This window comes from Martes martes, assembly GCF_963455335.1.
Source record: "Martes martes genome assembly, chromosome: 4".
NCBI lineage: Eukaryota > Metazoa > Chordata > Mammalia > Carnivora > Mustelidae > Martes > Martes martes.
This window is the reverse complement of record NC_137891.1, coordinates 165,101,317-165,113,585: the sequence shown is the minus strand read 5'-3', so window position 1 is coordinate 165,113,585 and position 12,269 is coordinate 165,101,317. Positions and strand designations below refer to the sequence as shown.

The 12,269-nt window shown below is 39.0% G+C and overlaps 1 protein-coding gene across 3 annotated transcripts in view; it reads right to left on the bottom strand.

Annotated features, from left to right (window-relative positions):
• Window positions 1-12,269, bottom strand: part of ZMYM6 (zinc finger MYM-type containing 6) — a 42,085-nt gene extending 29,816 nt beyond the window's left edge. Inside the window, exons 1-4 of one of the 3 annotated variants that reach the window (XM_080802915.1) lie at window positions 12,132-12,269; window positions 10,845-11,011; window positions 1,172-1,256; window positions 272-521 (exon numbers count right to left, since the gene is read on the bottom strand). In XM_080802915.1, coding sequence (XP_080659041.1) covers window positions 272-521; window positions 1,172-1,256; window positions 10,845-10,937 — 428 coding nt within the window. In that variant the 5' untranslated portion in view covers window positions 10,938-11,011; window positions 12,132-12,269. Of the gene's footprint in view, window positions 1-271; window positions 522-1,171; window positions 1,257-10,844; window positions 11,012-11,904 lie in introns of all 3 variants that reach the window. The other 2 variants (XM_080802914.1, XM_080802916.1) reach the window with 2 other exon arrangements.

Sequence of the window (12,269 nt, the reverse complement as noted above, 5' to 3'; positions counted from 1 at the left end):
GGTTTATTTTTCACAGTAAAATTTAAGCTTAAAGAGATAGAAAACTGGTTTAGATGACACTTTTGACACCAAGTCTTATCTAATATCACAAAACTTGAGAATTTGCAAATTTCTCAATCAGCTAAATATTTCCATAGAAACATGCTAAAGAGATTTAAAGTAGCAATAGCATTTTTGGTTCTTTTGTTTTGTTAACAATAGCATATTTGAGCTAAACTATATACACACTAAAAAGGTAGAGTAAAAAGGGATGTAATTAAAAATTTTATACTTTGAACAGTTTGTGCAGGTTTTCTTGGGAGGAGGTGGTATGCAGACAGATGAAGAATATCCAGTGATGCATCGCGTGGAGCAAAAGAGCTGAGTAGATCCTGTCTTATGATATGCGGTTTGCCCTTTATGAAGCATTTTTTTACAACCAGAACAAAAAACCTGAATAGCTACGGCTGGAACCAAAGGAAGCAATATGTTTGGGCCAGATGATGCAAGAGAAAACTGAAAGCCTGGGGTCAACTGTTGGGCTACAAATACAAAAAAAAGGGGGGGGGGAACAGTTTTAGTATCAACACAAACAAATACACATTCTCCATTTTTCTGGATAAATTCTCAGTCTTGAAACCCAATATTAATGAGGCAATAAACACTCTAAAACAGGGGTTTTCAAACTTTTTTAACCATAACCCATAGTAAGAACTGTATTTCACATTATAACTCAGGAGACACATACATCTGTGTGTATGTTTATGTGTCTAAAATTTAATAATTGAAACAGTTCCATGAAATTATGTTTCCTTACTATATGCATCATACTTTAATATCTTATTCTAGTCCCACTTTTTATCTCTTCATACATATATATATATATATATATATATATATATACATATATATATATATATATATAGTTTGTTTGAAATTTTAACTAATCTCCACACCAAATGTGGGGCTCAAACTCATGACCCTGAAATCAAGGGTCCTATTCCACTTTTTAAAATATTAATCAAGACCAGCTACCCAGTTCAAAAAGTACTGCTTTATCTTAAGGAAAAAATGACTTACAAAAGGAGGCATTTTCCTTCAATTCTACTAGTGAGAACATAACAATATATATTATGTAACAGAATATAACAATATTAATCATAATCTTAACTTATACAATTCTATTTCTTACCAAGAGGACTATCACCAACAGAAAACACAGCAGTGATTTTCAGTTCACTTTCTTGAGTTCTTGGCTTTGGGGCATGTCCATACTCCTTAAAGAAAAAAAAAAGAGAGAAATGAATACAGGGTTAGTATCTAAATAAACTAGAAATTCAAGCAAAGAATTATACTGTCATAACTATTCTATATTCTAATCATAATCACCTTCACAAATACCTCAAAAGTCAAAATTTACAAATTGTTAGATTAGATTTAATCTTCACAAAAAGGATCTTTCAGAACTGGAAAATCTTTCATGACAGTTGTAACCATTTTTCAAATGTAATCTCATATACAGGAGGCATACACAGCTATTTCAATGTTGAACACTACCCTTTTTTAGACTGTGTTTATAAGGGAACAATAAATAAAATTAAATCTGAATGATTCAGAGATTGGATCCAATTAGTAATTTTAGCCAACAGACTTACAAACTGTCATATCTGTTAATGGCAGAAAAGACACAAGAGTTTCAATGCAATCTGTTCATTATACATAAAATCATCACAGGCTAAATCAGATTTATCCTAATCATACATTCTTTAAAATGCTTTAAGATAAAATATAATCATAAAACAAAATTTTAAAAGTACATATATCTATTTTGAAAAATACTGTCCTTTATTCTGAGATCACAACCATCCTACATTTTTTTTTGGTGTTAAATACATATTTCAAAATAAAAAGTTAAAGAAATAGTCTTTTTTGAAACAATGGTGATATAAATAGTAGTTGTATTTTTTTCTTAAAAATTTATTCATTTATTTGACAAGACAGAGATCACAAGTAAGCACAGAGGCAGGCAGAGAGAGGGGGAGAAGCAGGCTCCCGCTGAGCGGAGAGCCTGATGCGGGGCTCGATCCCAGGACCCTGGGATCATGAGTTGAGCCAAAGGCAGAGGCTTTAACCCACTGAGCCACCCAGGTGCCCCAGTAGTTGTATTTTTAATATCTCTGTATTTAGCAAAATAAATGACTGATAGGTCAGCTCCCAAAGTTACTTTAGAAATTGCATTGGACTAATACATGCCAAAGACTAAGTACGACTACATTAATTTACCACTTCCCATAGTATACATTATGGCACCAAATGAGCTGCTGCCAATCAGGCAGGAACTATGATATGATATCTTCTTTACAGATGAGGAAAGTGAAGCTTAGAGGTAGATGGTTCAGCAATTTGTCCAAGGTCACAGACACATTAAGTGCACAGAAGGGAATCAAATCTAGGTCTCTCTGTTCCAAAACCCATGCTATCTCCCTCATAGATGTATAAATACAATATAAAAAAAAAAAATTACTATAGGAGCGCCTGGGTGGCGCTGTTGGTTAAGCATCCAACTCCTGATTTCAGCTCAGGTCCTGATCTCAGGGTCCTGATCTCAGGGTCATAAGATCAAGTCCTGCATTGGGCTTGCACTAAACAGATAGTCTGCTCAGGACTCACTCTCCCTTTCCCCTTGCTCCTCTCCTCACTCCCCACCTCTCACATGTACTCCCTCTCTTTCTCTCTCTCTCTCATAAATAAATAAATATTTTTTTAAAAATTACTATCATGGGAATGCCTGGGTGGCTCAGTTGATTAAGCATCTGCCTTTGGCTCAGGTCATGATCCCAGGATCCTGGGATGGAGTCCCGCATGGGCTCCTTGCTCAGGAGGGAGCCTGCTTCTCCTTCTGCCTGCCACTCCTCCTGCTTGTGCTCTTTCTCTGACAAAATCTTTTGAAAAATTAAACTAAATTAAATTTTTAAAAATTACTACAATGAGGGGCGCCTGGGTGGCTCAGTGGGTTAAAGACTCTGCCTCGAGCTCGGGTCATGATCCCAGGGTCCTGGGATCGAGCCCCACATCGGGCTCTCTGCTCAGCAGGGAGCCTGCTTCCCCCTCTGTCTCTGCCTGCCTCTCTGCCTACTTGTGTTCTCTCTCTCTCTGTCAAATAAATAAATAAAATCTTTTAAAAAAAAAAATTACTACAATGAATTCAAACCCCAGACCCCACTGAAAAAGAAATTATCCTGCTATAGTCTCCCATTTCCTTTCACTCATTGCACCTATCACAATACATCATCTCCTATTTATTTGAGTGATAATTTACTATGTCTAATACCCTTCCTCTTTCCTCCATACACACAAAAGGACCATGCCCATTAAGGACAGGGACCATATCTGTTTTCCCACCTTGGCACAATCAACATAACCTAACAAGAAAGCTATGGGTTCTGACAGCAGGCAGAAACAGATGTGATCTTGGCTCAAACAAGTTACTTAATCTCTTCCAGTTTCAATTTCCTTATCTATAAAATATATTATCTAATCCATATTGCCATTGGGGGGATAAATGATTTAATACAAATGTAGTTTATAGCATTATACCTTACAGATAAACCAAAAGGTAAGCATAACTTACACACAAAAATTCTAGCTTTTATTATTTTTATAATTATGGCATTAAATAAATATTCATTGAATGAATGAATCCAAGTGGATGTTCTTAAACATTATACTTAAATAACAATATTTATTGGCACTTGCAAAAAGAAGTTAAAAGTAATCTACATACACCCTCCTTTAATTTACCAGAAAGAATCAATATAAAACTACTTTGCCTTATCATCAACTCAATCTCTAATATTTTTCTAATATGCCTGTTAAATGTCCCTTTTGATTTACAAAGTAACTGTTCCAAACCTTCACCACTAATAAATCAACCCTTTAAATTTCCTGCTCCCTGATATTTCAACTGTACCAAGGAAAAAAAGAAACAACTAAGAACTCCCTTAACACCCTGATTCCCCCCTCCACCATGGCTATAAATTGATCTACAAACTCTCCTCCTATGTTACAGGAAAAAGCAATCTTCTTAACCATGACTAAAAACAGTACTTGCATTTGGGATCCCTCTGCCTCTCCCCTCTTTCAGCACTCCATATCACTGACATGTATCTTCAGCCCCTCACCACCTCCATGTTGATTTTTTTCTCTCAGTTTATGAGAAATCTATTTCCTAAGGAACTACTGCCCTCTTCTCTGCCCTTCCAACCAGCCAGAGAAAAAGAAAAGAAAAATTTAAAAAATTATTTCCCTACTTTCTTACTTTGATTCCCTCCTGAACCCAATGCTGTCAGGCTACTGTTTCAACCGAAACTGGTGTTTTGTTTTGTTTTGTTTTTTATTTATATATTTAAGTAATCTCCACTCCCAACATGGGGCTCAAACTCACGACCCTAAGACCAAGAGTGGCATGCTCTTCCAACTGAGCCAGCCAGGCAGCCCCAACAGAAACTGTTTTAAGATTAAGCAATCACCTTGCAGTTGCTTAACCCAATAAACATTTTTTTTAGGTTTTATTTTACACGGCTTCTCAGATATATCTGATACTGCCAATGATTCCGTTTCATTGTCTTCTGGTTCTGTTACTTCAATTCATTACTATGTCTTATTATCCTTCATTGATCCTATATTCAGCCCTAAAGTCAATGGTTCCCAAATTCAGTGGCATCAAAAGCCCCTAAAAGTCTTGTTAAGACACAGATTCTTGGGCGCCTGGGTGGCTCAGTCAGTTAAGCATCTGCCTTCAGCTCAGGTCATGATCCTGGAGTCCTGGGCCCACATGGCTCCTTGCTCACCAGGGAGTCTGCTTCTATCTCTACCCCTCCCTCCTGCTTGTGATCTCGCTCTCTCTCAAGCGCTCACTCTCTGCTCTCTCTCTCTCTCAGATAAATAAAATAAAATTAAATTAAAAAAGACACAGATTGTTGGGCTTCCACTCCAGAGTTTCTAACTCAGGAGGTCTGCAGCAGGGTCCAAAAATATAAATTTTTCACAAGTTTCCAGGTAATGCTGAGGCTGATGATTGGGGGGACTACTATGAAGCCCCTCTGAAGCCCTAAATTAATCCATTTTCTAATTTTCTATCTGGAGCTCTTCTCTCCTCAACTTTTGTTCCCTGAAAGATCTCATCCACATTCGTAACTTCAACTATCACCTATATAGGACTACCAGATTTAGCAAATAAAAATATAAAAGCCTGGTCAAATTTGAATTTTAGATAAACAACAAATACTTTTTTAGTAACGTATGTCCCAAGTATTGCATATAACATACTTATATTAAAAAATAATCAGGTTACAAAAAAATAAAAATAAAAAATAAAAAATAATCAGGGGCGCCTGGGTGGCTCAGTGGGTTAAGCCGCTGCCTTCGGCTCAGGTCATGATCTCGGGGTCCTGGGATCAAGTCCCACATCAGGCTCTCTGATCAGTGGGGAGCCTGCTTCCCTCTCTCTCTCTGTCTGCCTCTCTGCCTACTTGTGATCTCTGTCAAATAAATAAAATCTTAAAAAAAAAAAATCACTGTTGGGGTGCCTGGGTGGTGCAGTTGGTTAAGCCTTCCTGAGTCTTGGTTTCTGCTCAGGTTGTGATCTTGGGGTTGTGAGATCAAGCCCCATGTTGGACTCTGCGCTCAGTGCGGAATCCGCTTGGGACTCTCTCTCCCTCTGCCCCTCCCCCAAGCTCACATTTTTTCTCTTTCTCTCTCAAATAAATAAATAAATCTTAAAAAAAAAATCACGGTAACTTGATAGTCAAATTTACCTAGGCATTCTGTATTTTATCTAACACTACACCTACAGGTAAATAACTTTCAAATCTCTAAATACCATATCCATCTATGCCAAAGCCTCCCACTGCAAGTTACCAGTTGAATGTCCCACTAGCCTCTTAAATACAACAGATCCCAAACTTCACTTATTATTTCCCCCCAAATCCCGTTCCTTGCCCCTCAGTAAACAGTATCGCCAAAAATTCAACTTACCGAGGACAGAAACTTCTAAGTATTCTAGGGACTCCTCCTTGACCCACATACCTCATATGCTATCTTTAAAGTTTGATCAACTCTACCTAAATATCTTAAATCTATTCTCTTTTCTTCTTTGTTGTTGAAATACTCAACCACTAAACATACCACATTCTCTCACCTCTCCGTGACTTGGCACATACTATCTTCTCTGCCTGAAAACATTAACTGTCACAATTCAAGTGCTGCCTTGAAGCCTTCCTGTCCTCAGATTCAGACAGACTCAAGGGCTCCTTCCCGTAAGATCCCAATATACCTTACACAATTTGCTGTTACAATAATTACATAATACTGTGACTTTGTATCTGTACAGAGGCGGCACAAAGTAACAGAAAGAATACAAGTTTGAAGCCAGTTCCTATTCCAATTCTGTTGCTGCCTTTGAATTTGGTAAGTTACCAACCTTTCTTTTCCTCAGTTCTCTCATTTTTTCCAGTTCCCTCATTTGTAAAATGGGATAAGGATACATCCCTCCTATGGTTGTACAATTCAAATGAGAATGCACAAGACATGACTAGCATAGCTTTTGGTGAGGTGCACTCAATAAATAATTACCTCTTATTACCACATCTCCCCCTTAACAGTATCAATTCCCTTGACAGTAGAAGTCCTGTCCTTTCATCTTTGTAGCTCTTCTGTAGACAAAATAACTAACACAACTTAGCCTGCAGTATCCTGGGGAAGGTTTTGGGATCTTGAACCAGACTGCTTGGGTTCAACCATGTACTAGTTGTGTGACCTTTAACAAGTTACTCTCTCTGTCTCAGCATCTTCGTGGGTAAAGCAGGAAGAGTAATAGTATCTAACTCCTAAGGCCGTGCACATCAAATGGGTTAATATAGGTAAACTACTTACAACAATGTTGAACAAGTGCTATGAAATTTACGGTAAGCAGGAATTAAAAACTCAAGGAACGAATGACAGCTCAACTGTAACTTGAGTATCCAGAACAGACTCTTAGTAGAGGTATTCCCCACTTGTCAAAAGTTCACGTAGTGCCACTTCACTTTCACAAAAGACATCAGTACCTGCTTTTGCTAACCAAAAGAAATCTGAAGATTTCTGCTTTTATGAGAAAGGGCAAAAAGCAAAAACAGCCTTCAGCTTTGTTTTGCAGCAAGCAGTTACAGAGGCAGTGTGCATCCCAAGAAGCAAGAAGCGAGAGCAGCACCACCAAGCTCCTTTCCCAGGAAGCACACTCAGCCCTCAGCGTCTACCATCTCAGCTGCTACAGCTCTGAACTATGTGAGCATCAGTGCTTTATCTTGTTTACTTTGTGCATCTGTTAGTATCACAAAGGTATCACAAAAGTATCACTAAGTTATCACAAAGGCTTAATCTAGAAATGCTCAAAAAATTTTCCATATAAATTAGTGGTAATCACTTCTTCATTTTACACCATTTCATTAAACATTTTTTATTTCTTGCTTCCCATTTTCCAATATTCAAATACAACATGGAAAACATCATACACCATTTGTTTAATTGGCTTTTCTATCATAGCCTGCCCTCTCAATTGTGAAAAAAATTATAGCCTATTCACCTTGAGTAGCATTAATACAAACCAAAGAGAACGGAGTTAGCCCTATCTATTTAAATTTAAAATGTGAGCCGTTGGGATGCCTAGGTGGCTCAGTTGGTTAAGTGTCTGCCTTCGGCTCTGGTCATGATCCCAGGGTCCTGGGATCAAGTCCTGTGCTGGGCTCCTTGCTTAGTGGGAAGCCTGCTTCTCCCTCTGCCTGCTGTTCCCCCACTTGTGTGTGCTCTCTCTGACAAATAAATAGATAAAATCTAAAAAAATAATAACAATAATAAAATAAATAAAATATAAGTTGTTGGGGCACTCGGGTGGCTCAGTCGGTTAAGCGTCCAACTCTTGATTTCAGCTCAGGTCATGATCTCAGGGTCTTGGGCTCTGCACTCAGCAAGGAGTCCGCTTGTCCCTCTCCCTCAGCTCTTCCCCCCAACGCAGCTCACTCACACTCTCTCTCTCAAATAAATAAAGTAATTAAATCTTAAAAGAAATAAAATGTAAGCTGTAGAGGGATTTTCATTATCACTATTTTGATATTCAGAAAGAACATTCAACTCATAACATAGTATTTGTTAAATTTATATATTAGAGACAAGACATCATGAAAAAAAACTTGGATCTAGAATTTTTAAAAACTGGTTTTGTATCTCAACTTTGCCATGGGACTCTGGTGAAGTCCCTTGTCCCTTCAGGCCATTTCCTCATCTGTGAAACACAGGTTCTTTTATTTCCATTATTGAGCATGTACCTTCAGCCAGTCATTGCACCAAAAATTGAGGATTCCAGACTCTGTATGAAAACAAAATTCACTGACCTGCAGATGGCACAGCAAAAGTGAAAGCAATATACAACAGAAAAAAAGAGAATGATTAATTCTACCTGAGTGACCAACTGTTACACTGTATCTTAAAGAGGAGAAAAATTTTTGCCAAGTTACCTAGTTTAGAACACCACAGACAGAAGAAATGGCATGTGCAAAGGTAAGAAAACAAAACTCAACAAAATATGACTTCAAGTAAATTGCAGATAGTTTGCAGGTAAATAGATTCGAAAAGGTGGGAAGGATGACCAATGATACTGAAGACAAAAACACCAAAACATGGATAGTTTGGATGTTACACTAAAAAGTGCATGCTTTATCACATATGAGGAGAACAGGTCTTTAAAGGGAGAGATGTCATCAGATCTGTACAGCTACAGTAGCATCATTACACTGTGTTTTGCTGGGGACTGTGACTGAAGGAAAAAGGATGAGTAGGAAATTGTTATAAAAATTCAAATGAGAAAAAATGAAATAGGGATGAAAAGGCAAGACAGTAAATATTTCAGAGGTAGAATCCACAAAGCTTGGCAAACAAATGGTTACTTCTGGAAGAAGAAGAAGTATTTACCATCTGGGGGCAAAATAAATGTCATGGATGCCACCAGCCCCCACCCCACATCCTGTAGACACTATCTCAGATGCTTCTTAGCACAGCACTCTAGAAAGACATAGAGCTGATGAACGAGACAAAACCTATTTGGCATCCCTGTCCTGGAATAATACTGCCTTTGAGATGGTATGAGAAATAAAATATTACCATTATTATTTATTATTTTGTTTTTCTATTATTTATATTTTTAGTATTATTAGTTTGCTTATGCAGTAACTCAAGAGTATCAAGCAAAAGAATTGTGCAAGAACGACCTGGATGGAACTAGAGGGTATTATGCTAAGTGAAAATAAGTCAATCAGAGAAAGACAACTATCATATGATCTCTCAGATATGAGGAATTTGAGATGCAGGGCAGGGGGTCATAGGGGGTAGGGAGGGAAAAATGAAACAAGATGGGACCCAGGAGGGAGATAAACCACAGGAAACAAACTGAGGGTTGCTGGAGTGTGAAAGGGGAGGGATAGAGGGTGGCTGGGTTATAGACATTGGGAAGGGTATGTGCTATGGTGAGTGCTGTGAATTGTGAAAGACTGATGATTCACAGACCTGTACCCCTGAAGCAAATAATACATTATATGTTAATTAAAAAAAAAAAAAAAAGAACTGTGCAAGAAAAAAAAAAATCATTCTTTGCCCAAACAACCAACCATGTCTCTATAGTGATCGCCACAGATTTCTAATCTGGGTCCCTAAGGGTACCTAGACGATCTTTCTGAACACGTTTATCTACTCTCCCACTTAAAATCCTGCAATCTCTTCCCATTGCTCTCTTCCCACCGAGTCTTCCCGTAAAGACCAAAATTCATAACATGGTCCCAAAGTCCTGCATAATCTGGCCTCAAAATACCTACAGAGCCTCATCCTAGAACCAGGATAACAGGCTGGATTTGAATCTAGTCTGCCATTTATGGCCTATGGTCCCTGGTAAACTGCTTGACTTCTTTGTACTTTGGTTTCCTCCTCTGTCAAATGGGGATAATAATATGGTTGTGAGAATGGTGCCTGGAATAATCTAAGCACATATAAATATCAATAAGTTAATATTTATAATGTAGCAAATTATTATGATATAATATATCCATGTTTATACATAAATACTATCTATTAGTGTTGTTGTTATGATCAACATTACCATCATCACTATTTTCATACCTTTTCTGTTCCAGGCTCACTGGTCTTGCAGTTCTTCAAAAGAACCACCCACCTTTCCAACTCAGGACTTTCCTATACGCAGATACCTCTGTCTGGAATGCTCTCCATGGCTTTGCCCAGTCAATTCATTCTTCATAATTCAGCTTAAAGATCCTTCCCTCAGGGAAGTCTTCCCACCCAGCCTCTGCCCCCAACTGAAACTAGATCAGATTCCCCATTTTAGGCTTTTCTTGCACAGCACTTGTCATAGTTTGTAATTATATATATTATTTGATCAATTACTTGTGTAATATCTATCTTCCCTACTAACCTATAAGCTCAGTGAGGGGAGGGACTAAACTGACTCCTCAATCCCCTGGCATAGAATAGAACACAAATACTTACAGAGTAAAAGAAAACTACTGTCAGATCCAAGAAAATTAAAAAAAAGAAAAAAAGTTACCAAGCATAGAAAAACGATAATACATTTTACTTTCTTTTTATAAGAAGGAATATACGGTTACCAAGATCTTTTCTCATTTAAGGAGGAGAAAAACTGATTTACTCATCTAATGGGGAAAAAATTGGGGTTGTTTTAACATACAAGCCAGAAACTGCCTAACTAAAAATCTGTTCACCAGTTAGAAAAGAATAAAAAAAAATTTTAAATAAAATGAAATGCTTACTTGAGCATTGTCAGGTTCTTCTTTAATTTTGTCCAGAAGCCCCTGCTGTGGTGCCACTGCTTTGCCACATTCACCATCCAAAGGTTCTTTCATTCTAATTTTTTATGTAAAGGAATTCGCCAGTCTAAAACTAACAGATTTCTTCTTGATAAAGGATAGCTGGACTCCTAAAATACAACATAAAGGATTGGTACTCAGGTTTATTCCTTTTCTTTTCTCCTTCATGTTTATCTATATTAAAAGCTCTGTATTGAGCACAGACTTCAGAGTTAGGCCTTTGAAAATCAACTCTTCTGGGACCATGACTACTCTCCCCTCTTACTGCCTTCTGCTCTTTTAATAGTTATCCTCACGTAAGAAAAGTCTTCTGGGGCACCCAGGAAGATCAGTTAAGCACCCGACTCTTGATTTCGCTCAGGTCATGATCTCAGGGTCCTGGGATAGAGCCCCACTCCGACTCCAAGGGCTCAGAGCTGCGTGTGGAGCCTACCCAAGAGTCTCTCCCTCTTTTCCTCTGCCCCTCCCCCTCCCTCTCTAGAAATAAATAAATAAGAAAAGTCTTCTGGAAAAAGATCCCCTCTCCCTAATAACTTTAAAGACAAACACTTTGGCTTCTCAAAGGTGGAAACTTACAGGGGGAATCAGACCAGCTGGCCAAGATGTGGGAAGAAGTTACCAAGCACTAAGGGGAAAGAACTCGGAAGTACAATTCCTGACTCCGGGAGAATTAGTACTTGGAAGCCCACCTCAGCTTTAATTTCTCAAAGTGGGGCACACCAAGCTCCCCACCCCCACCTCTAACTCAGCCTTTACTGGAAGCCTCCATAAGGGCCCCATTTCTCGGCCTAACGATAGATGAGAGCTCTAGATGCCACCATCAGTGAACAAAAGCTACGCCCATGTTTAAAGTGGACCACCTGCACCTTCCAGGGTCTCCCTGGGGGGCCATGCCCACGAATAAGCCCCTCTGAGCTCTGCTTCTCAATCGCTTCCCTGTAAACAAGAAACTCTATTAGCTATCCAGCAGATTTCCCTTCCCCTAAGAGTAAACGTACTAAACCTGAGGCAAAAAGGAAGCTCCCCCAAAGTTGTCCTTATCCAAATAGTCAAGCCAGGCATGGAAATGGGCAACTGGTGGAAAAGCCTGTGGGGAAGAAGAGATGAGAACTTCTGACCACTTGCCACAGTTACAACAATCTACGGGTGCTCATCCCTCCTTCGTGTATGGTATCGCTGCGAACGTCTCGTCCCCACCAATAATCCCAGCGCCCGTCACCGAGTACGAACGGGGCAACGTTGTATCCGATGGAGAGAACGCGACCCGCAAATCCCTATCACCACGTCCCTGCGGCGAAATCCGCACCGCGTAGCCGCGCAGCCCTCCCGGCGCCGCCCCCGCCCGGTGCCCGCCTCGTCACGTGGCGC